General features: G+C 35.1%; 1 protein-coding gene across 1 annotated transcript in view; it reads left to right on the forward strand.

Annotated features, from left to right (window-relative positions):
- The window catches only part of ZBBX (zinc finger B-box domain containing), a 108,733-nt gene that overhangs the window by 69,821 nt on the left and 11,878 nt on the right, over positions 1 to 27,034 (forward strand). Inside the window, 8 exon segments of the mRNA XM_021702633.1 lie at positions 3,270 to 3,379; positions 3,780 to 3,880; positions 5,028 to 5,107; positions 6,982 to 7,121; positions 12,073 to 12,380; positions 16,147 to 16,300; positions 17,070 to 17,186; positions 23,588 to 23,845. Of these exon segments, the coding sequence (XP_021558308.1) occupies positions 3,270 to 3,379; positions 3,780 to 3,880; positions 5,028 to 5,107; positions 6,982 to 7,121; positions 12,073 to 12,380; positions 16,147 to 16,300; positions 17,070 to 17,186; positions 23,588 to 23,845 (1,268 nt within the window).

Raw genomic sequence — 27,034 nt, forward strand, 5'->3', positions numbered from 1 at the left:
GTAGTTTCTTTCACCTACAGTGAGAATCCTGGCTTTCATTATCTATGATACATTTATTCATTTATCATCCTGTGTGTGTGTGTATGTGTATATACACACATAGTACACGACTATATAGTAGTGTACTGTATATATATATATATATATATATATAATATATATATATATATATATATACACACACATATACACTACTACACATTGTTTGTGTGCTTTTTATCTTTAGCCTACTGTATCCAGTCAAAATCTTTTTCTCCAAAGTTACTGAGGCCATGACCCTCATTTCTTTCCCACCTCCTTTAGAGTGGTTCTGCCATTCACTGGGTTATGTCCATATCCTGAGTACTTTTTAAAATTTGAATAGCACAAACTTGTTTACAATTCTGTGGGTTTTTACAAATGCCTGGAGTCAAGTGTTCACCATAGTACCAAATAGCTCAATTCCATTGCTCCTAAATTCCCTTTTGCTTCCCCTTTGTACTCAACCCTTCTTCCCCAAAGCATGGCAACCATCAATCTGTTTCCATCCATACACATTTGCCTTTTTCTGAATGTCATGTAAATGATACCACACAATATGTAGCCTTTTGTGTCCTTTCCTTAGGAAAATGCATTGAAGAGTCATCTGTGTTCTTCAGTGAATCAAAATCCATTCTTTTTTATTGTGGTGCACAGTTTATCGATTAATATTCATTATTCTGATGCACAGTTTAGCCATTAATCTGTTGAAGAACATCCTGCTGATTTCTAGTTTTTGGCAATTATGACTAAATCTGTTAGAAACATTTGCAAATAGGTTTTTGTTTGAATATAATTTTTAATTCCCTGGGTAAATACCCGGGACTGGGATGGCGAGATCATATGGTAAGTGGATGTTTATGAGAAACTGTCAGACCGTTTCTGCAAAGCACCTGCACAGTTTGTGCCCTTTCTCTCAGTGTATGAGTTCTGGTTGCTCTCCATCTTCACCAGTGCCTGGTATTTTCAGGGTTGTTTGTTTGTTTGGTGGTAGTCATTTTATTTTATTTTTTTTAATAATTTTTTAATTATGTGAGTCACCATACAGTACATCATTAGTTTGTGACGTAGTGTTCCATGATTCACTGTTTGCGTATAACACCCAGTGCTCCATGCAGTACGTGCCCTCCTTAATACCCATCACCAGGCTAACCCATTCCCCCACTCCCCTCCTCTCATTGCTCTGGGAATCAAACTGAGGGTTTTAGAGGTGGTGGTCATTTTAATAGGTGTATAGTTGTATCCCCTTGTGGTTTATTTGACAGGGCTTTAAGTTCATTCATCCACTGGTTATACCTATGCAACTGCTGTCCAAGCTGTCTATATCTCTTGTAAAGTGTAATGCCCATAACAGTCTTTTAGGTATGAAACTCAGTAGTGTGTACCTGTCAATTAGTCAGTCTTCAATAAATATTTGTTTAAATTTTCAGGTAAATCTGGTGAGGTGATCTTATTCTAAAAGATATTTCACCCTTGATTTATGTAGCATGAACTTTCAAGCAAGCATTGGTGCTGGGGTCCCAATATCTAGAATACAGACCTAGTTCATTGACTAACTAGTTGTTTGTTCATGGGCAAATTCCGTAAAATATCTTGGTCCACATTTTTTCATCTGCAAAATATTGAGTTTAGAATAAACAATCAATGGTTCCAATACTCTGTTGTCTATACAAGCCTTTGGTTCAAGGCTTTGCTCATTAAATTAGGTAAATTTTTACTTCAGAAAGGAGTCCTGGATAATAGTACATTCATGTGCATCTATGATTGAGTTTTTTGTACAGTAAATCTGTGTCAAACTGCAAAGAGTTTTCTCGTGGCTATGTGCCAGTTTGTTTTGAGCCTGGCCAGATTATCAAATTTTATTGCCTTTGCAAATTGGGAGAGAGGCCATACAGAGTAATGGTTAAGAACATTGACTTGGTGAGATGGACTCCTTGGGTTCAAATTCCTCTTCTGCATTTACTACCTGAATGACTTTGAACATGTTGATTTACTTCTTTGTGCCTCAGTTTTCTCATCTGTAAAATTAAGATAATACTGGTGCCTAGTTAACATACATATTAATATTTAATACCCCAGATTAGTTAGATAGAGCCTGGTACATTTTAAGCTTTGTATCAATGCTACATACTATTATCATTAAGAAGGCCTGACTTTACATGAGGACTCCATGAGCTGGCATGGTCTGGAAGGGCTGTGGCTACTTATATTCTTGATTGGAAAGTGCCACCTTCCCAATAATTTGGGAATATCCTGTGGAACCATATGCATAATCTTGACTTCTGAGAATTCCTGTGTTTTGTTGCCTTCTATACGAGATGGGCCATACAGACCTCGTTAATTGGGTGATAAATGTGACAGCCAGAACACACTACATTCATATTGTGGGAGCAGATTTTATCACCCTACTGGCTTGGTGAAAGTTTAGAACAATGTCTTTTGGTTCCCTTAGTACCTATCAAATTAGTACTTTTTAAAAAAGATTTATTTATTTGAGAGAGAAAGAAAGAGAGTGAGACAGAGAGAGAGAGAGAGAGAACACATGAGTGGAGGGAGGGGCAAAGGGAGAGGGGAAAAAGAGAATCCTCAAGCAGATTCCCTGCTAAGCATGGAGCCTGATGCAGGGCTCGATCCCAGGACCCTGAGATCATGACCTGAGCTGAAGCCAAGAGTCGGCCACTTAATCAACTGAGCCACCCAGGGGCCCCCATAAATTAGTTTTTTAAATAGTGTAGCATGTTTCATGGACTCCATGCGGCTTCTGCAAGAACGCTGACTTCTATTTTGATTTTCATCCTAAACGAAAAATAGTAGGACATACAATTGAAAAATCTTGTGTGGGGATGCCTGGGTGGCTCAGTGGTTGAGCGTCTGCCTTTGGCTCAGGTCCTGATCCCAGGGTCCTGGGATGGAGCCCTGCATCCTGCTGCCTGCTCAGCGGGGGGTCTGCTTCTCCCTCTCCCTCTGCTCCTCCCGCTGCTTGTGCTCTCTCGCCCTCTCTCTCAAAAAAATAAATAGAATCTTAAGAAAAAGTAAAATTTTGTGTGATGTTAATTTGATTTACAAAATTATTTTAGTAGAGTAAGATTCTGTTATACAATCATACTTTTCTTCTGTGAATTAGAGGCATAGCTTTGGTTTCGTCATTAATTTTGTATACTCACTCGTTTGTGAAATAAATCAAGATCTTGTCTGGGAAAATTTCAGATAATATATTTTAGTCTTTTAATTGCTTCTTTCTCATTTTGTAGAACTCCACAGGAGCAACTTCGAAACATGCTACTGGATACATTCATACCTCAATGTAAAACTGCGAGTGAGACACAGTGTTCCCAGAATGAAAGGGATGAAGGTAGTGATGGTTAGTTCAGACTTGATTAGATATTTTCTAATTTATTATTCCAAATTTTACACACTAAGCATTAGTCAGCATCTGCTTTTGTTTTTGTTTTTGTTTTGTTTTTTACTATGTTATCCTCAACTAGACTGTGCACCCTTTGTCTCTAGATCAGAATCAAGCACACGCCTCTTCCCATTCCATAGATTTACTTTGCCTTAAATTAAATCATTTATTTAAACATTGAATGGTAAGAAAATGTGTGTCTTAACTTGAGGTGGGGGAATTGATAGCATTTACATATTAGTGTGGATGCACAAGAGAACATTATTCTTTTATTGTTGACCATGTTATTTGAAGATAGGGAATTATCAGGTGATATCAGGTGTATTCTTTGATATTATTTGCTAATCTAATTTCCTAGTTGAGGAGACCAAAGTACAACACCCAGCGCTTTTTCTGCCAGTAGAAGAATTAAACATAGAGAGACCTGAGCCATCTCTAAAAATAGTTGAACTGGATGATGTAAGTGCATAATGACCACTCTATTACTTAACAAACAAGAAATTCATAACATGTAATTACAACTACATATTGTTTTCAACAAAGACTTTTTTCATAATTCAACATTGTTGGGAAGGAAATTTATAAGAGTTTGAATTAAATATGTTGAAAGGAATAAAACAGTATTATTTTTAATGTAGGCAGTAAATTTGTGAGCTGTGCTGATACTGTGCCATTTTTGGAAGCATGTAGTGTGGGAAATGTACTACTTTTAACTTGTAGAAATGTAGGTTAGTGTTTGTTTTATTTAGGTCTTTACGTTATCAGTCTTTTTAAACAGAAATTATTCTCCTAATATGTTATCTATTTAATATAATTTGTATACATGTAGTTTCTTGAATGTCACCTAATATTATTTTCTATTTAAAGGAAAAATGGTACTAAGATTTAAGGAATGGAGGATAATAATAACTTGAATACAAACCTCCAGAAGACACAAAGTAGAATCAACTGGAGCTTGAGCCAATCAGGGGTAGAGCTTACACTGAAGATTTAAGCTTTGACAAACTCAGCACATTTCTGACTTTCTAGTCATCTAGTACCTGAATGTACCACTTGTCCTCAGTATTTCTGTCCCTGTGGTTGTCACAGAAAAAGACTAGGATGGAAGAAGTATCCCTTTAAATACGACTTTCTTCTTTAGGCTAATAGCTTCTGCTCTGTGTGTGTGTGCCTAGAAACATTTTAATTCTCCTCTGGATAAGTTTAAGATATTGAACAAATAAGCACACGTGCTTACATATGTGTGTGTGTGCTTGTCATTATTTTGTTGATGCACAGAGTAAGCTTATACCATGCTGTCCAGAGAACTAAAAACATTTCAGTCACTAGCCTACTTGGCACTCAGTAGTTACATAATAAAACAGCTGTTAGTGTTATTTCTAGGTGTGATAGTAGTGATAAAATGGCTGACATAGCAAATGCCCTCAACAAATAGTTGTTGAATTTGTTTAGATCTTCTTGAACTAATGTTCTATGGCACATAGTCAGAAAGCTAATGACATTATTTGTAGGAAGAAAATTCTCTAAATATTGCATACAAGCTAGCTGGTTAATGTATAATACATTTATTGGACATACTAATATTATACTACATGCATTTAATAAGACTTACGAAGAGGAATTTGAAGAACCAGGAGACATAGTGCCCTACAAAGTTGAGTTAGCTGATGCAGATGGTCAACAAAGGTAAGCTGTTTCTAATTCACTTTTGATGCTTATTAAAAACCTACACCCCAAAATCAACTATCTCTTCAAATGAGAAATTTATGATGTAAAAAACATGTGACTTCAGTGTTAGAATATATTTTACTAAAGCCATGTTTAAATTTGTGTACAATATTGCTAATATTTGCCAACATTCAATAATTAGAAAAATGGCTATAATGATATGTTTATATTCTTACCTAATAACTGGATTACTTAATAGTTACTTCTGATTTTAGCGTTATTATTTGAAATGGCTTACCAAGGATGACATATGTCATATGAGCTTTCTTCTTTTCTCCAAAGATACTCTTTGGATTTTTCATATTTTAGTTTGCTATCAAACCTAAGTAAAAACAGATATATTAATGATTAGTTTGAGAGACAAAAAGAGCTCCCAAACTATAGATTACTTACTAGGTAGATTTTACTGTGTGATAAATAAGTGAAGTACAATGGTTCACTTTGTAACTTTTCTTAGAATTTTGTCATTTCCAAGTGAAAAATAGTATCTAGCTGTATCTGTTAGCAATGATGAAGGGACTCCAGGTCTGCTTTGCTGTTGAAACTTTAGCTAGGGTTTCATGTGTTTTGACTACAAAGTATTGAACTGGGTAAAAGAGCAGAGTGAAGTTCCTATTAAGTAGCCCTACACCAATTTTTTGTTTATAGTTTAGATCAACTTAGGCCCTATCAGCATTTTGGTATAGCAGTGGGCCTAAGGGATGCCCTTGGACCTGAAAAGCCCCATGTTTGGACACACAGACCCAGATACCTAGCAGCAAATGTGCTTTTGGCAGGAGATAACCTTTTAGTCAGTAGATAAGAGATTTGTAAGGATTACTGTATTCCTAAGGAAATGAATGACATATCTGCTCTCTAATTTGATTCTTTTATATATCTTATCACAAGTCCTGCTTTGACCTCCATGGAGGGTGTTACAGAAGGCAGAGAAAGTTACTGATCATGGTTTGGCACTGGTTTTGCATCTTGGGTCTGGAGGTGCCTGTAGAGTTTCTTCTTTTCTTTCTTTTTTTTTTTTTTTAAAGATTTTATTTATTTGTCAGAGAGAGAGAGAGACAGAGAGAGCACAAGCAGGGGGAGCGGCAGGCAGAGGGAGAAGCAGGCTCCCCTCTGAGCAAGGAGTCAGATGCGGGACTCTATTCCAGGACCCTGGGATCATGACCCAAGGGGAAAGCAGATGCTTAATGGACTGAGCCACCCAGGCACCCTGAGTTTCTTCTTTTCTAAGAAGAACTATAAAGAATCATAAGTGACACAGGAACATAATCCAGTTTTTATGGTGGTACTATGTAAAGCTTACATAGATATTGGGTATTATTAAATATATTATTCAATTCATAGAAAATGTTATTTAAATTGTACATATGCTAGTATATAGTACACGTCATTAAAAATTGAAAATAAATATCACACATGGCTTTTTGACTCTGATAGTTCATTGCTAAACAAATAAAAAGTTTATTTAAGTAATAAAACCCTGATTTTTATCAGACTTCAATGAGATTTAAAGGTAACTCTCCATTTTTAGAAGAAAGAATATAAAGAACCAAACTTATTTCAGAATAATTTTTTTAAAAGACGTTTTCAATTGACTTTGTTCAGTTAAATCAGATTTCGCCCAGTTGCCTCTTTCTTTAAAATCCACAATGCTATTTAGTTACTTGTGGTTTAGAATGTGTCCACAGTAAGGTTAAAAAAATATTGAATTAATATGAATAACCCTATTCCCTAAAGGGTTTACTGTATTTGTTTTAATAAAATGGGGCTTTTTACTTTCTTTCATGTATCATTTCTTTCAACTCTTCTCTTTTGCTTATCCCGAAACATGAAAGTTACACGTTTCATGATTATCAGAATACTTTTCTATATGAAACTGACGTCCATCAACATCATGTTTTCACTAAGGGAAAAACAGATCTCTTACATCTTCATCTGAACACCAGCTCTTCTTACTGTAAAAATAACTCAAAAGGTAACTTTTTTTTTCTTGTGGATTAATATCATTAACAATGAATATTGGCAAGTTAATAAAACCAGTAGGTATTGCAGTATGTAAAAGCTTTACCTACTAAGCTATTCACTTCAAACCCAGAAAATTTAGTACTTAGAAAAACTTGGTTGAATATATATAATTTTCTAGCAAATACCCTTTTCAGTCAATGGGCAACAGTGTTTGAATTCAGAAGAAAAGTAGCCAATGTTGGTTGGTCTCTCTAAAAGTTATTATGGACTGAGCTAGCATTTAAAAGGTTACATGGGTGGGCTTTTAGTGAAGAAAATCTAATTGTCACCCTGTTGCCCTCCCTTGCATTAAATCTTCTCCCAAAATATTCAAATTTAATGTAAAGTTTCACGTAAGTGATAAAACCAAACCAAACCAAAACAAATCATCGTGTTTATATATCTACATTGTTATTACTAATAGTTTCCTTAGAATTTATAGATTAGAATGCTGTGTGCAAATGTCTGGTTTCAATTTCCAGATGGTGAGAGCACCATTTAAAGACAGTCACAATAAATTATCTTGGTCTGGGAGTCAAATTTCATTTCCATTTCTGCCTTAAATCATTGTGACCTTGAATATGTCACTTGCTTTCTTAGATCGCATTTTCCTAAACTAAAACATAGGAACTAGATTGTTTCTAATCTGCCTTTCAAATATTATTTTTAATCTATTTAGGATTTTCAGAAAAACTAATAAATATATCTTATATGAAGGATATGAGAGATACTTGAGAGCGTTATTTAAAATAACTAGTCATAAAACTGATGATTACCTTCCGTTTGGGTAGTAGATGGTAGAGAACCATGATTTGTGGTAATCCTGCTGGTCTTGACATCTTCAACTAATAAGGCTCTAAATTATTATGACCAATTATGAACTATATCCACAGGGATTTTAGGACTTTACAGGGCTCCCAAAAGATATTTTCTTACCTACCTGCAGCATGGTGTTCCATTTGCCTTTAGGAAAATGCTGAATATAAATAAATACCCATTAAGTGTTACTTTAAAGATACTTGATTTATGTAAATAGATTTTACTTTTAGAGCAGTTTTAGGTTCACAGCAAAACTGGGCAGGAAATACAGATTGTTCCCATATACCCTCTGCCTTCACAAACTCATAGTTCCTCCCACTATCAGCATCCCAAACCAGAGTAGTACATTTGTTACAATCAAACATAACATTGACACACTGTTATCACCCAAAGTCCATAGTTCACATTAGGGTTCACACTTGGTATTGTACATTCTGTGGGTTTGGACAAATTTATAATGACATGTATCCACCATTATAGTATCATAAAAAATCATTATAGTGCCCTAAAAATACTCTGTGCCCTGCCTTTTTATGTTATCTCCCTCCCTCCGAACTCCTGGCAACCACTGATCTTTTTACTTTATAGTTTAGCCTTTTCCAGAATGTCATGTAACTGGAATGATACAGTATGGAATCTTTTCATATTGGCTTCTTTCACCTAATATGCACTTAAAGGTGACTCTGTGTCTTTTCATGGCTTGATAGCTCCTTTTTTTAGTACTGAATAATATTTTATTGTCTGGATGTATCACAATTTATTTATACATTCACTTATTGAAGGACAACTTGGTTGATTCTGAGTTTTGACAATTATGAATAAAGCTGCTATAAACATCCATGTATATTTGAACATAACTTTTTAACTCATTTGGATAAATACCAAGGATTGCAATTGTTAGATCACATGGTTATAATATGTTTAGTTTTGTAAGAAATCACCAAACTGTCTTCCAAAGTAGCTGTACTATTTTGCATTCCCACCAGCAATGAATGAGACTTCCTGTTCTCCACATCCTTGCCTGCATTTGGTATTGTCAGTGTTTCTCGGATTTTTGTCATTCCAAAAATTGTTGAGTGGATTTCATTGTTGTTTTAACTTGTAAGTTATTATTTAAAAGGTTACATGGGTGGGCTTTTAGTGAAGAAAATCTAATTGTCACCCTGTTGCCCTCCTTTGCATTAAATCTAACACTTTTTCATATGCTTGTTTGCCATCTATACCTTCTTTGATGAAGTGTCTATTAAGATTGTTGACCCATTTTTTATTTGAGCTCTCCATTTTCTTACTGTTGAGGTTTTAGATCTTTTAATATTTTGGATAACAGTACTTTATCAGATATGTGTTTTGCAAATATTTTCCCTAAGTCTATGGCTTGTCTTCTCATTCTCTTGACAGTGTCTTTTACAGAACAGATTTTTAATTTTAATGACATTCAGCTTATCAATTATTTATTTCATGCATCCTGCCCTTAGTGTGTGTCTTAAAATGTCATCACCATACCCAAGATCATCTAGATTTTTATGTTCTAAGCATTTTATAGTTTTGCATTTCACATTTAGGTCTATCATTCTTTTGAGTTAATTTTTGTGAAGGGTGGAGGGTCTGTGTCCAGATTAATTTGGGGCATGTGGATGTCCAGCTCTAGGTACAATTTGTTGAAAGACTGTCTTTTCTCCATCATTTTGTATTTGCTGTTTGGCAAAGATCAGCTGACTATATTTATGTGGAACTATCTATAGATTCTCTGTTATGTTCCATTGATCTATTTTTCTGTACTTTTACTATTACCACACTGTCTTGGTTACTATAATTGTTTAGTAATTCTTGAAGTTGTGTAGTGTCAGTCCTGTGACGTTGTTCTTCTTCCATATTGTGTTGGCTTTTCTGGGTCTTTTGCCTCTCCATATAAACTTTAGAATCAGTTTATCAATATCCACAAAATAACTTGCTGGGATTTTAATTGGGATTGCACTGAATCTATAGATCAAGTTGGGAAGAAGTGACATTTTGGCAATATTGAGTCTTCATATCTGTGAACATGACTATCTCTCCACTTACTTAGTTCTTTGATTTCTTTCATCAGAGATTTCTAGTTTTCCTCATACAGATCTTACACATATTTTGTTAGGTTCATTCTTAAGTATTTCATTTTTTTGCATGCTAATGGCATTGTGTTATTGATTTCAAATTCTACTTATTCATGTTGTTATATAGGAAAGTGATTGACTTTTATATCTTGAGCTCATATCCTGCAGCCTTGCAATAATTACTTATTAGTTCCAGGAGTTTTTTGGTTGATTCTTTCAGATTTTGTACATAAACAATCATGTCATCTGTGAACAAAATTAGATTTATTTCTTCCTTCCCAATCTGTATACTTATTTCCTTTTCTTGTTTTATTGCATTAGCTACGACTTGTAGTACGATGTGGGAACGGAGTTGTAAGAGGGGACATCCTTTACTTATTCCTGATCTTAGGGTTAAAGCATCTAGTTTATCATTATTAAGTATGATGTTAACTCTAGGGCTTTTTATAGATAGTCTTTATCAAGTTGAGGAAGTTCCCTTTCATTTCTGGCTTGCTTCTATTGATATGATCTTGTGATTTTTCTTCTTTAGCCTGTTGATGTGACAGATTAGATTAATCAATTTTCTAATGTTGAACCAAGACATCTGATTTTTATGACTTAATGGGACTTCCAATGAACAGACTAAATCATATCTATACTTTCTGCATCACATTTTTAAAGACTATTAAAAGGCTCCTTTGTCACCTCTTCAGCAGCAATTGATCCTAATAATGGAATTTTGCAATCTTGCAAAAATATTGCAGAGGTTAGTTGTAGGCCTTTACATATAGGGAATAGCATCTCTTTGTACCAAAAAATCAACTAATTTCTATTCAACTTTAAGAGGAAAATACAGCATTCATGGAAGTTTCCTTAAACTGAATAGCTTTTATAAAGTTTTGCATGTAAAAGTATTTCTCTGATATACAAGTTACTGTATTTCTCATAGTACTTGGGTGATTTAAGAGGTGATAGTTGCTGGAAATGGAGGTTCTAAATACTATGTGTAATTGCCAAGCTATACAAACATTTGATTGCAACGAGTAAGTCCTTTGGCAGCCAGGCAAGAATTTACATCACTGGAGAGTATTTTAGTCATAGCCTTTACTATTTTACACCATCTATTTATAGAGATAAGATATTTATATTGGGAAGAGCATAGGGATAATCAGATGAAGTGATATTCAATCTGGATAATGATACACATATTTTCATTTAAAATGAATGCAGTATGGTGCAAAAATAGTTAAAGAACTTTTATTCTTCCTAAAATTTAGACCAATGTTTCACAGTCTTGGCTGCACATTATAATCACCTGGAGAACTTGGTGGAGAGAGGTGGAAAAAAAACAGTGCTTGAATACCACTCCCAGTGTCTGATTTAATTGGTTTGAGGTCAGGCTCATACACTGACAATTTTAAAGAGTACCTTCAGATAATTCCATTGTGCACCCAGGTTGAAAACCAATGATCTAAAGCAACTCATTTATTTAAAGCAGACATAATAGGTGGTGACTAATATAATCTTGCTCATTTTGTAGCTTTCCAGAGGCAAGTGTCCCAGCTGAAACATTTTCTGTGCCCCTAACTGGTCCTGCTCTTTCATCTGCAGATTTCCCCTTGCCCTCACCTCATCACTAGGCATGCTAAGGAAAAGAGGCAAAATGTGGAAATACAGTTCTCTCTGCATTATTTTTCATAAATTGCCGTTGTAAAACTTGAGTGGGAGAGGATGTAGGAAAGTGGGAATTGAACCACAGGCTGAAATAAAAATATGCATCAATTTTTATTTTATTACAAAATAAAATCTTGCCTCCTTCCATGAGTCTGGTCCATTAAGTTTTGAATACATCAGTAAATTATGATTATCATTTATAAACATAGGCAGAGTAAAAGTATTTTAACATTGAGATCTCAGTAAAGAAGTGTTGATAAAATAGTGCTTATTGGTAAAGGTTTACACCACAGAAGTTTTGGTTTATTAACAGTTTAATCAGTTTATTTAACTTTCATAAATAATTGTTTTCAACAGCAGGAACTTCAAATGCAGAATTTGACATCATTGTGGATCCTGATGTTTATTCTCCTGTCATTGAGAAATTAGGGGAAAGCAGCTTTTCTGAAAGAAATTTCAAGGAGAAAATGATAGATATGGAAAGTAATCAAAAGTCTGGTGATTTCTGCCTATCGCTTGAGAGCAAGGATTCTTTGCCAAGTATAGATTTAAAAAAACCTTCCATTAAGGAACAATTATCTCAGGACATCAAAGAATCCTTGGAATTTAACAATCTGCATGAGAGGCCAAACTTTGAAGATTCTAAAACTACAGAGTTACCACTGGTAAATCTCTATTATGTTTATTATATTAAAAATTCTATATGAAGCATCATAAGAAATTTTATATGACACCATATATTCTGAAACATTACTACCTATTGAAGTTAAAATGTGCTACCTTATATTATCATGAGATAGTTGAAGAATGACTCACACAGGAAAGAATGTTAATGACTTACAGGACAAATTCTAATATGATAAATGCCATTATAACAAACGGTTTTGGGTGACAAAACTTTAAGGCCCACCTCATGTATCATAGAAAGAGAGCTGTTACTTTTCTAAATGAAATTTATTATTATGAATAATTTAGTATAATCCTTTCTAGCTTTTTACTGTATAGTCACTGGTTAAAATGAAATAAATGCAGATATGTAGATAGAACCAGTTTTTGTGGCTTAATGTAAGTATAAGGTTTTAAAGGCAGTTCCTTCAGAAACATGGCTAATAAAGAAATAGGGGTATAGTTTTCATTTCATCTTAGAGGAAAAAGTAAAGTCGCTCATTGTTGCATTAATGCCAAGTTTTGAAACTATATTTGAATCTCTGTTCTATATATTAAAAATCTTAGGTAATCGTGATTACCTAATACATTTTTTGGAAATCAGGCAAGTCAAATTTTTAACAACCCTTCAAAGTCATTTGGAATGAATCTCCATGGTGCCTGAAGTGAAGGTGGGACCAAAAACATAGAAGAATGACTGTTGATCTCCTGCCACTTCTGCTTGGGGGATAGGATTTTTGGGCCCACTTTGTGATGGGTCTTCTTCCTTTCTGAAGTGCAAAATTGGAGCTGAGACCTTTGCAAAAACTTTTGATCCCTAGAAGTGTTCTCCATCACTGGAGGGATACCCTGGGAGATACACTCACAGATGCAACACGATGAAGAGAAACTGATTCTTGCAGAGGATCTGGGACAGGTCAATAAAATATCTTACCTGAAAAATGGAAATCTTGGGCTTTCTTTTAACATAGGGTTACAGTGTAAATATACATTTCTTGCTCAGGAGCTCCAAGCCAACAAATTCACATTAATTTTAATCCATGTCTATTGATACCTTAATGTGTCTGCCAAAAGAAATCCAATCCCTTCTAGAAGACGTTCTCACAATGTAGCCCATAATAGATCTCAAAAACAAAGCCTCATTGCAGATGAGCTTTTCTTCCTCCTCCCCCAGTGAAGAAAACAATCAGACTGAATTTCTGCAAGCAGAACTCTAATTTTCCAATTTCCACATGGCCTCATGAAGAGGGCTAGGTGACAATCTACTCATGCAGTGTCCTGTGTTATGGGAGAGGAATCCTGAGCAGAAGGACCCCAATTCTTTTATATTGGGTGCGAGCCTGCCTGATCGGTGCCCTAGGGGGAGACATTCTCTGCTATAACCTAATAAAAGGCATTTGGCCAAAGCTCGCAGATATGTAATCTATGGTGATTTGTATAATGGAAAGCAATCGAGCAGTTAAAATGAATGACATAGGACTACTTTTGTTGATATAGTTACATCTCAAAAATATAGCATTAAAATTTAAATGTAAAAGGACATATAGAGATAAGTCAGTATTTTTGGAAACATTTAAGACAATTGTAACTTTTTATGGATTCAGGGGCGCCTGGGTGGCTCAGTCGTTAAGCGTCTGCCCTCGGCTCAGGTCATGATCACAGGGTCCTGGGATCGAGCCCCACATTGGGCTCCCCGCTCCCTGCTTCTCCCTCTCCTACTCCCCCTGCTTGTGTTCCCTCTCTCGCTGTGTCTCTCTCTGTTAAATAAATAAATAAAATCTTAGAAAAAAAAACTTTTTATGGATTCATTCAGATGTAATAGTCAAAAACATGCATTGGAATTAAGTATGTCTACTTCAGTGCAATAATACAATTAGCTCTAAAGGCTAATTTTTTTGGTATGGATATCTGAAGCAAATATATTTTTTAAAGCGTTTATTTATGTATGTATGTATGTATTTATTTGAGAGGGTAGGAGAGGGGCAGAGAGAGAATCTGAAGAAGACTCCATGCTGAGTGTGGAGCCCAACACCGGGCTCAATCCCACTATTGCGATATCATGACCTGAGCTGAAACCAAGAGTCAGACATTCAACTGACTGAGCCACCTTGGCGCCCATGAAACAAATATTTTAAATTATTGATATTAAATTGTGTGATCAAGTCATGTTATATATAATACATAATCTGCATATTTAAAGTATTACATAATTAGAATTTGAAATATTACAAAGCTACTAAGTAATATTCTGATTACTTATACTACTACCATAAAAAAAAAAGTGGTAAATGATTATGCCATAGAGAATGGTGTTTTATGTATAGCGGTAGAATCTACTTTGTTTTCATCCGTGATGACTAGACATGAACTGTTTTTATTCTCCTCCTGCTCTAGTAGAAGCCATTCTTTGAGCAGAGACTACTTAAAAATCTATGTTGCTGTAGTAGAAAATTTAAGAGTGAGCAATAGGGGCAATTTTTAGCAGTAGAATTACTTGACTTGCACTTGAGTGCACAATAGTTCATTTTGCACTTCAGTTTTCAGACACTGAGTCCTTCATAAAGGTGGAAACTATGGAATTCAGTACCAAGTTGTAGAGCATCAGCAGTGGGGTAGGGTTGGGTGCCAGGAAGAACATGGACTAGTTAGGGGCTCTTGGTTCTGGTCTGACACTACCAGTAGTTAACTTTGTGAGTTTGGGAAACAAACCAACGCACTTTCTTTGTTCTTATCTCTCAACTGATGCTTTTAGAAAACGTTCCAGGTTTGCAGTTGTCTAATCCAAATAAAAGCTGCACTAGAGCTGAAGGGGGCCGTAAATTGATAATCAGTGTCTGGGACAGCCAGGGAAGATTCCATGAGTAGAGCCAACTTGGACTTGTCTTTGAAGGAGGTGCTTTATCAGTCACTAGCTTTGTTTTGTAATATTTTATCATTTATGTCTTATAAATTTGAATTGAGTTATCATAATTTTTTTGTATTGTTTACTACCCTGAAACAGACTGCATTTGGGCATTAATTAGATCCATTAGGGAACTGTTAAATACTGAGAGCACTCTGATTATGTTTTAAGCCCATCTAGAGCTCTCATGTCTGAATCTCTAATCTGTTTCTTACTAGACTCATGTATGTTTTAATCCCATTAATATTCTTCCCTAGGATGAAAGCATATCACAAAATGAATTCATAGGGTGGGAAAATAAGCCTAGGCTTCACATCAGCCAGACCTAGGTCTGCTAGTTTCTAATTGTATGAACTTCTCAAATTACTTAGCTCGCTCTTGACTCATTTTACTGCATGGATGTTTGCTTCATGATAAGTATTTTGTTAACTTGGATTTTGTCTATGACTAGATTTATTTCCCTTGATATTCTGCTTTCATCTTTGAAATTAGTTTATGTATAGACGAAGATACTAATTCAAAAGCACAACATATGAGGGAGATTCTGTTTTCCAGAGTAACTTATGTGCAAAGACACTAAGGGAGGAAAATAAGAGAGAAAGGAGAACTTTTCTTTTGTGAACTTCTGTCCTCCTTGGATCGATGGCAACTTTCGGATAATTATCCTAATTGTGGTTTATATATTTTTCAGGACTTACTATATATAAATGTCGTGGTATTGTCTATGTCTTCACTACTAGAACCTAAATCTGATGAGGGCAGAATCTGTGCCAAGAATATAGTAGGTGCTCAATGAAGGAATGTGCTGCTTTGTGTTAATGAGATAAAATAAACTTAATGTTGGTAACTATTTTGTTTCCTAGTTGTTACAAGAAATAGCCCTCAGAAGTAAGCCTATAACTGAACAATATCAAGGACTTGAAAGATTCTTTGTTTTTGATAAAAATGAAAGACTCAACTTCCTTTCTTCTCATAGCTTAGAATGCAGCTATTCCAGTACTAGGATTACAATTGCAGGTAAATTCAGACATGAAATCAGATGGACTGTGGACCAACCTAACAATTTTCTGACACTTTTTTTTTTTTAAACAGCTCATCCTCATTTTAGGAAATACTGGGCAATTCTGTTCAATGAAGAAAGTCATTTTCTTCTCCAGCTGAAATTATTAACTCTGTGTGAGTTGCCACGTATTTATATTTGAGGCTACTCTCACAGTGTGAGAGAACATAAGTAAAATGAGACTGAGGAGAGATTATTTTTAGAATTTAGAAATGGAGCCTTTACTAAATTGTGAAATAGAAATTCTTTGAATCAGTTCATTAGCTGCTCAGTATTGTATGATGATTCTTAAATACCATCTTAAAAGCAAATCTCAAAATCTCAGGATCTGTGAGATTTTTGAGACATAGCTGGAATTTCCTTCTGAAAGTTACGTCATGGTGTCACCTATATTCTTAGGTTTCCCATGTATTCAGATGTGTTTATTCATGTACAAACTATTATACTTTATGTTATATTGTTATATACTTGAAAAAGTGTTTGTTTTTATTCAAATGTGTGTGTGTGTAATATCTTTGCAATTTAGAGTTTTATTTCTTTTTATTATGCCATGCAAATTTAATGGTTTTTATTGTATAATTATGAGATTTCTTTTATAATATATACCTTACTGTTATCATTGTTCCTTATTTAGCTAAGTATTATCCAGTAAGATGATAAGTAAAGCAATAACATGGATTTCTCTCCTTTAACGATTTAAATTAGTTTACCATTTTTCCATTTCAGGAGACAGAGAGTGGATCCCAGACCATAGCATAAGTGCATATGCTGATAATGCAGTCGCCTTGGGTGTTCTGCAGAGTGCCCAGAATCCGTCAATGAGTAGAACACAACAAAAGATGGGTAAGATCAGCTGGAAGGCCACAGTGCCATACTGATGACTCACTGTGTTTTTTAGTTTGTCTCTGAGCGGTTTACTAGGTACCTGAAAATTTTTACAGTTTCATAATGTGAACTTATTCATTTTAACTGGCTGCCTTACATTTTTCTTCCAAAATCAAAAAAGCAAGACTAGTCATGTTCTTCTCAACAACATGAGTTAAGTCTTAGTTATTTTTGCAACAATGTATTAGTGAATAATATTTTTGTAATGTAGCTCAGGGTATGGTGTATATTTTAAACAATCCTTATAAAATACATACTCAGTTTTATTACACTCTCAGCAGTGTATTTTTACTAGATTTTGCATATTATCCACTTGGTTCATATTATGATAAGACATAGCCATTTGTGAAAGGAATGGTTTAGGTTAAAATTGCTGCTTGTAGCCGTGGTTGAGACACCTCTGTTCTACACCTAGTGCTGAATGTGTTAAGCCTGGAATCTTGATTTAAGTTCATTAACTCCATTCTCTAACCAAAATAATTTTAAGATTATCTACATGGTAACTCTTTTGACATGTTGAATCTCACTGTGATATTTTCCTAGAGAGTGTACACAGAGAATTTTGACATCATTAAAATCAGTAGTTTTATTAGGTCATTATTATTATCCAGTAACACCTGCTGCAGTAAATTTGCTTTATGCTGAATTTCATGTGAAGTTGCTGTAGATGACTAATGAATTAAGGCAATTCAACAGACATGTGTTGAGTATATTGGCCTGATGCTGGGCCCTGAGGGAAAAGGGATGCATAAGTCATGTTCCCTGATCTCTGGGAGCACACAGGTTTAGGAGGAACACTTGACAGAGGGGTTATTTGCCTTTGTTGAGGGCCATCTTCAAGCCAGAGATTTCATTACATATGATTTGTCCAAATATGCAAAATTTATATCTCTCTTGCCCTAAATCCTATGATTCAAACTCCTTGGCTAGCTTAGATCCCTTTCATATGCATTTCTGTTGAGAATCTGTCAGATTTAAATTTTTTTTTTTTTTTTAGTAGAAAAACCATCCATTTATGATAAATGTTTTTTGGCTCTATGATTAGATACCTGTTCTCACATCAAAGTCTCAAGCAGCTTCAAAACTACTGGTAGCTCCCTTCTCAGGCGGTCAAAGGAACTGTTTTAAGTTACCATATATTGCTGAAAACAAAATCACATGGGTGCTATGAGAAATTTGTTACTAAGACAAATTTTTATAAATAAGTAGCCAAATGCCTTTACGTATCAATTTAGTATCAATTTGATCAGTTGAAGTCAATAATTTACTATAAAAAACATTTGTAGGAGCACTTACTGTAGGCCAGGCACTGCCAGACACTGGTGATACAAAATTAGCCCCCGTCCCTGTATCCCAAGAGCATAGTCTAGTGCAGAGATTCTCGAATGTTAGCGTAAGTATAACCACCTGGGAAACCTGTTGTAGTGTGGATTTCGCCACCTCACTCTTAAGATTCTGATTTATTAAAGTTGAGAGAAGGTCTAGGAATTTGCATTTATCTTATCAACAATTCCATGTTATGCTGTTGTAGACAGTCCAAAAATCATACTTAGGGAAAGCTGCTATATAGATACATGAACACATAAATCACCCCATATAGAATACACATTTTATTAAAGGACTGTGAGTAACACACTTTTGGAGACTGATAGGTAATTAATAATAATAGTACATGTGATCAGTTATAATAGAGGTAGGTACACGTGCAGTCTTTTTAGGAATGGAGATGGTAAAGTGATTGCTTGGTCATTAAAAGGTGTAGGTCACCAAGGCGTTAGAGACCAGGTGACATTTCACCTGAGTCTTAAAGAATTAATAAGATTTACCAGTTAGGAGCGGAGGGAAAGGGCGTTCTGAAATATTTCAGTAGGCTGAAATAAAAATAAAATTTTTAATATTAAAATTAAAATTTCATGAAATACAGCTGTGTTTAGCAGCAAGCCCATTGATCCTTCCCAAGCCCTGCCAAAACCTTCTGCTTGCCCACCGCATCTTCCCATGTCTGTCTGCACGACCATATAAACATCGGTAAGTCTCCAAATCAGGAGCCATCTTGTCTCTCTCTTACCCGCCACAGCCTGGTCATTCCTAGAGCCTGCTGATTTCAGCACCAATACTGATCCCAAATCTGACCACTTCTACCTTCATTGCCTAAGATGAGCCCAAGCCAGTTGTCCTTCATCTCTCATTTGTCTCTCAATTTCACATTTTGCCTTTCCTGAAAACAAGTTTCAATAAGTAATTTCCATCAAATTCTGCTGTTTATAGTCAGTGAGTGAATTGTTTATAGTCATAAAATTGTTTATAGTTTATAGGGAGCTCATCACATTTTCTGTAAACTTAAAGTATAAATTGCATCTTGTTAATCTCCTGCTTAAAAGCATTTTATAGCTTCTTATAGAAGACAGAAAAAAAAAACCCAACATTTCTTACCAGACATCACAGGGCAGACTACTGAGTTGGCCCTGCCCGACTGCCAACCACACCCTCTCCCACAGTGCAGGTAGGCTGGCTTCTTTTTGTCCTCACACAGGCCACGCTCTCGCTTGTTAGCTTTAGAATTTGCTCTTCCGTCTAACCTGGGATGGTCTGTAGCCTCTTTCTCCCGCTTCACACCCTTTTTCATATGATCGATTCTTTCCCATTTTTCCATCTCAGCCAGATGCTGCCTCCTTAGAGAGGCCTTCTGAAACCACCCTACCTGATGCTAGCCTCTTTTTTTTTTTTTAAAGATTTTATTTATTTGACAGAGAGAAACACAGCGAGAGAGGGAACACAAGCAGGGGGAGTGGGAGAGGGAGAAGCAGGCTTCCCGCCGAGCAGGGAGCCTGACGCGGGGCTTGATCCCAAGACCCTGGGATCATGACCTGAGCCAAAGGCAGAGCCTTCGACTTAACGGCTGAGCCACCCAGGTGCCCCTGATGCTAGTCTCTTGAGACCCCCCAATCACATTTACCTTCTTTTGTCCTTCTCCTAGAACCTATTACTAGATGAAATTATCTTACTTGTTTATTTTCTGCTCATCCTACGCTTGGTTGGAAAGAAAGCGAGGACCTAGCCTGTCCTTTTCTTGGTTGCGTCCTCAGTGATGGAACACAGCCTGGCATATTGTCAGCACTAAGCAAGCATGTCTGAAGGAGTGAAGCAGGAGAGCAGGACTGTGTGTTAGTGTGGAGTACAACTTGAGGGTAGAGGCAATGTCTCGTTCACTTTTGAGTACCCTGATCCTGACAGAGTGCCTGCCAATTTTAGGATTTGAGAAATGATTTTGTAATTTAATTGGATTGGGTATTAATTCATAGGCTCTCAGAGTTGGAGGGGATTTAAGACATCATTCTGTCCAACCCCTAAATTCCTCCTAACTTTTGCGGATGAAATACAAATTTGCATGTCTCAGGTCACCAGGTGATTTCAAATTCAGTGAGACTGGGCAAGTGCTTCCCACTTTAGCCTTCTTTCTACTAACCCACACTGCTAAATAAAATGTCCATGTATGTGCTAAGAACTCTTAGAAAATACATTTTTATGGTTTTATGTATAAATGCTTAGTAATTTACACAGTAGAACAAGAATGTCAAAAGGCAGTGATGTTTTGCAACCTTTATTCAGGAATAAAATAGTGGCTCCTTTGATCAGATATTTTTTGTTATTAAAACACTGTGCGAAAAGCATGTTGCTCTGCTGATGTTTCATCCAATTCTAATGTTTTTATTTAGACTAGCAATAAGAGTTATTGTACTAAATACCATCCAGTGAGTGGTTCATACTTTCATATCCTCATCAGCAGTCTTATGCCCATTAATATAGTGCAGAGCGCCCTTCTCTTTTATCTTACCAATATATGGCATGGTCTCATTAGTAGTCATAGAGCATAAACTTTAGCTAATACCAAGAACAATTTCTTTTGTTATTTTTAGAGTATAACTGTGGTCAGTGGTAATCTATAATTTCCTAAGATTACACTGCGAGCAATGACACGAGTTACTCCAAAAGGAATTTCTTCTGTTTATAATCTACAAACTGGACTTCTAAAAAAATTATGGAATGTTCCCTTCAATCATGGCATTTTTCATTAGTGTCAGTCTTAGTGGTGTTTCAAATCTTAACCCCAGCCTCAACATCAATAAGCTTCTACATTAATAAGCTTGTAGAGAGAACGATATACTCACCTAAATAAACAAAATAAATAAATAAAATCAAGGGCCAGATTGAAGCTTCTTCTGTCTCTTTCTATGTTTTGGGGACTTTAAATTACCCTTTAAACATATTTTCCATAAAAAAGATGGTCTCTTTGCTGCATGCTAAGCATAAGTCTGCCCCACCCCCAGTGTCCTTTTTTTCTCAACTGGGATCAGTTAACCTCTAATACTGTGGCAACCAGATGTCACAAGAGTTCAGCAAGTGTTTGTGCTCTTCTGAATCTTCTGAAGGGCATCTATATTATGCTAAATTTTTCTCAACTCATATTTGCCTGTGTTGGCAGAAGTCCAGTTCTTCCTCATAACGTCTTCCACTTGCTTTATTTTAATCAGAGTTCTGCATTCCTCTGAATTTTACTTGACTGGGACAGAGCACAGTACAAATAGAAGGGTCTCATTTTCTCCACAGATGCAGAAGTTTCAATTCATACGTTGAATTATTGTTATACTCACATGCTTCCACGATGGCTGTTCCTACTACTGCTTTATTATGGAGGAATGGCAAGGTTGATTTTTTGTGTATCATGTATTTTTATGTATTTGTGTATTTTATATATGATGTACTCTTGTGTATTAGAGGTAAAAGGGGAAATTATTTCCAAATTCTAGCCATTAAAGTAATCCATAGGGATATTTACATTTATATGTCTTCAAACATAGATGCATTTTTGTCAGTGATTTTTCTTCATAATTGTCTCTGTGCACATAGACAAAAAGGTCAGAATCTTATTTTAATTTATTCATAATTTCATTCCAACAAAAAATGTTTTCAAAATTGGTTTCTGAAATGTTCATTAAAATTGGTGCCCTTTGGGACTTACCTTAGTCAGTTTTAATTGCTTAAATAATTACATACTGCATTAAAGATGCTTCTTAGGGTACTAGCTACATTCAAAGTAGATTTTTAAGCTAAAAAAAAAGACAAACAGTAGTTATTAAATGTTTAATACATGACAACTACCTATAGTTACTCTTCTGAATCTTACATTTTCCTTTGAGTTAAATGGGCATAATGTTATAATGGAATATGTTCATTCAAATCATGACTTTCATGATATTGACAATAGCGCTTCTTTAAATAATCCAGTATTTTACACAAAGACAATTTGTGCTAAGGGACTACAAGGTTATCTTATAAATTATTTATATTTAATATAAATATATTAATCTAAATCAGGACAGTGATTTAGTACATATAAAAATATACCTACACTATGAATCTAAATTTGTACTTTGAATATTTCCTTGGCCTTCATTAAAGAATCTTGTGAGCAGTACCATAAGATAGATATATGTATCTATTGACAGCTAGGTAGATAGATATATGTAGATAGAGAGAGAGAGAGATAGTTATTTTGTGTTAGTGTAGGATTTGAAGAGATTTTTTTCCTACTATGAAAGAAACACACATGTTAAATAAACCAATTAAATCAGCCTTTGAAATAGGTGAAGATAAAGTTGCCTGCCAAAGCGACTTAGTGGAACAAAGTAATAACCTGAGTTAGATCTGTGTTTCTGGAACTTTTCCACTAAAGTGCCCTCCAAAGCAGCAGAAAGTGAACTCATATTTAGGAAAATTAGAAATATGATCTCAATTTCTTTAAAGCCTGTGTTTTTCTAGAAGATTTTGCATACTAGTATTTTGTCTCCATATTTGTCTTAATAGAAGAATGTTACACACCATCAAATAAAATTCACTAGGAAGTGGTACCATGTCTATTCTATGTGTTTTTACTCTTAGAAGGCACAGTGTGGTATCATCCTAGAATTTAAGAAACACGACACAGTTTGGGATGTTTATGGAATAGGTTATAAGATTGGACATTGGGAAAAAAGATTAGACACTGAATTGTTCTGGAATTAACTTGGTTTACAGATGTCTTGCTTTAGTTAATTTAAAATTAGCTTGTCTTTTCTCTGAATGTAGAAAAAAAAGGGAAAAATAACCCAGAAGTGTTCTTTATGACATAGGGAAAGTAACTTGGGATTAAAACATTGTGGTAAACCAGAATGCATGATAATTTAAAATCCACTTTCTCTTAAACTCTATTCCATGACCTTAACTGCTCTAGATTTAGGGGGTTGGTATTTTATATCTTTAAGCATTCATTCAGAATTTTCGAAAAAGTTGACATAAAAATTTTTTATCTTTCGTTTTAGGCCAGATATCACAGAGACCTTCAACAGCAAATTTACCCCTTTCCAACCCTGTTAAAAAAAGCTCCAGCTGCCTTGTTTCCTCCCATCCTCGATCAAGAAGTGCGGCTGCTCGACCATTATCTAGAGCTGCTTCTGAAATTTCAGAAATTGAATATATTGATATTACTGACCACACTGAGCCTTTCTTAGATGGCACTGCTGATCAGCAAACCTTAGACAGTTTGGAAAAAGAATTAAATGTGCTGAGAAATCTTTCAGGTAATGCTATTTTTTTCACTATAGACAATGTAACTCTGGCTTCTGCTTGATTCTTCATAATCACGTTCCAAGAAAACAAGGCTTTCCCTTTCCCTTATTTAACCACCAACCTTTGTATTTGTTTCCTTGGATGTCCCCTGATGTCACCCTGAGAATGTTATAAAACGTATGGATGACCACACCAGAGATGGCTCCCTTCGCCTACGTAATACACAGTTAAAATATAGCATAAGGAACTTCATGTGGACAGCAAAATAATTTTTTTCTCCTTTCTACAGCCCCTCTGAGTGGCTAATCTCTGTAGCTTTATGAAAGCCACCACCCAACACCCTTGTTGGAGAATTGAGCTGTTAGATCTTTTAAAGCAGTATTTGTCCAATTTCAATGTGTATACAAATGCCCTGGGGGGTCTTGTTACAATGCAGATTCTGGGGTGGGGCCCAGGATTCTGCACATCTGACAAGTACTCAGTTGATGTCAATGCTGGTTGGCAGACCGGTTTAAGGAGAAATTATACTTGTGCATTCTCTTTTCTAAACCTCAGTGGTTGCAGTCAAGCAAATCATAACCATATCCTTGAAAGAAATACAAAAAAATACTAAAAAGGAAGCCAAAATCCCCACAAAATCTTACTCCTCCGAGAACAACCATGTTATTTGATGAGCATCATGAGTATTCATATAGAAATACGTAGTTAGAAGGATGAAAAATTGAAGGAAAGACAGTAAAAATTTTATAAAAATATATTTATGCTCTACATATTTTTAAATAATTACGTATTTACCCAGTTTACCAAAAGAAAAATTGAAATGAAACCAAAGGTGATTGTACATTTCAGAGAAGTATTTTTTCATCACAAAAATCCTAAGTTGAAATATATGAAACTGCCATTTTGTACACAAGAAACAGTGGAATATTGGTAATTTTATATGGTCTATCCTGTAACTTTTTATAAATATCCTTTTAAAAATTAAGGAAAAAGGAAAAAAGAAACATTAAGCTATGAAGGCCAAAGGCCATTTATAACTATATATGACTTAGTTTTAGACAATAACGATTAAATCCCTAAAATTAAAGACGAGGACTCATTTGTTCTTTTTTTTTTTTTAAATATTTATCCATTTATTTGAGAGAGAGAGTGCGCAAGAGCACACAGGGAAGGGGCAGAGGGAGAGAGAAACTTCAGCAGACTCCTGTTAAGCTGATAAGCCCGAGGCGGGGCTTGATCCCATGACCCTGAGATAAGGACCTCAGCAGAAACCAAGAGTAGGAGTCTCAACTGACTGGGCCACCCAGGTGCCCCTGTTTTTTTTTTTTTTTTTTAGCCACATGTGATTTATAAAAAAATTATATATATAAATATACATATATTTATATATAAATTATATTTATATAATTGAACATACTGCTATTTTTCATTTTTTAAGGTTTCCTTTTATTTTTTTTCTTCGTGAAAATTCATATTAGATTAAATGATCAGTACTGGCATTTTTATTATGACTTTCCAATTTTGAGCCTTTTATTTTGATTCATCTCTAGACGATTTGATTGTGGAATTCTTGAGAATGCCTGTTTCATCTTTATGGTCAATTGGCAAGTTAGTTAGATTAATTTAGTGGATCACAATTTTTTTTTCCTCTGGACTTAGCAGACATTTCTCCACTGTCTTCTGTCCCTGATTTTTGATGCTAGTTAGTTTAACATCAAGTTTTTCCTTTTAACTTTTGTTTGGTTAAATTTAATTGTCAAATAGTTTTGCCCCCAGGTAGGGTTCATGGTAGCTCTACTGCTCGAGTTCTCTCATGTTTGAGAATGCATGCTTCCTTTATATTCAATGGCAAATCAGCTGAGGGTAAGTTCCTTGGGTCATTTGACCTGTAAACCTTGTACATACTGATTCTTTGCTTTCTGGGTCTGAATTCTGCTATGAAGTAGTCTGAGGTCACCTTGATTTTTTACTTCACTCTCTCTCTTGCATGTGACAAGGTTCTTTCCTGACTAGATGTTTGAAGAATTTCTTTCTTAATCTTTGAAATTCAATAACTGGACCAGGAATGTGTTTCAATATCAATAATTGAGCATTTCATAAAGCACAGGGCTTTCTTTCTTTCTGTAGAATAAATTGCTCCTTATTTTCAGAGAAATTTTCTGCTGTTGTATGTTTGAATTGCTTTTCTGTTCCATTTGGCTTTCTCCTGCTGACAAACCTATTTTGTCTATGTTGGATCTTCTTTGTACAATGTATTTACTTATATTTTCTTCAACTATTTTAACCAGTTTTTATTTTCCTTTGCATTTACTACTTTATCTTAAGCTTGTGTTCTATGTTGAAAGTTTAATTTTCAGCTATAGTTATAGAATATTCTTTATTGATTGATTTAATAAATAATGGATTTGATTTAATAAATTAGCTCTCTAAAGGTATTGTTTTGATTTTTTTGGTAAATTTTTACTTTGATAAATTTCAAATTTATAGAAAATTTGCAAGAATGCAAGAAAATACAAACTCCTGTATACTCTTTATCCAATTCACTATTTATCTGTCTTTTGCCCTGCTTAGATATGTACACACACACACACACACACACACACACTGCCCTTTCTTGTGAACCATTTGAGAGAAAGTTATAAAGATTATGACCCTTGATCAAAAAAATACTTCAATGTGTATTACCCAGGAACAAGAACATTCTCTCAAGAATCATAATAATCAAAATCAGGAAATTTGATATTGATACAATGTGATTCTCTAATCCACAGTACATATCTAATTTTTAAAATTTGTCTCAATGGTATTCATTATACTTGTTTTTTTTCTGGTACAGAATCCAATCCAGGACCATTGGATTTTTTTTCTTTTTGATGTCTGACATGCTATTGTCTATACCTGTTTTGCTCACCCCCTCACTCCTTACCACTCTGGTAACCAAGAGTTTGTTTCCTAGATCTATGAAACTGTTCTGTTTTATGTGTTTGTTTTGTTTTGTTTTCTTAGATTCCACATATAAGTGAAATCAAATGGTATTTGTTTTTCTCAGTCTGACTTATTTCACTCAGCATAATATCCTCTAGGTCCATCCATGTTGTTACAAATGGCAAGATTTCATTCTCTTTTTGTGTCTGAGTAATATTCTGGGGTGTGTGTGTGTGTGTGTGTGTGTGTGTGTGTGTGTGTGTGTGTGTGTGTGT

Source organism: Neomonachus schauinslandi, chromosome 1, assembly GCF_002201575.2.
Source record: "Neomonachus schauinslandi chromosome 1, ASM220157v2, whole genome shotgun sequence".
NCBI classification, from domain to species: Eukaryota; Metazoa; Chordata; class Mammalia; order Carnivora; family Phocidae; genus Neomonachus; species Neomonachus schauinslandi.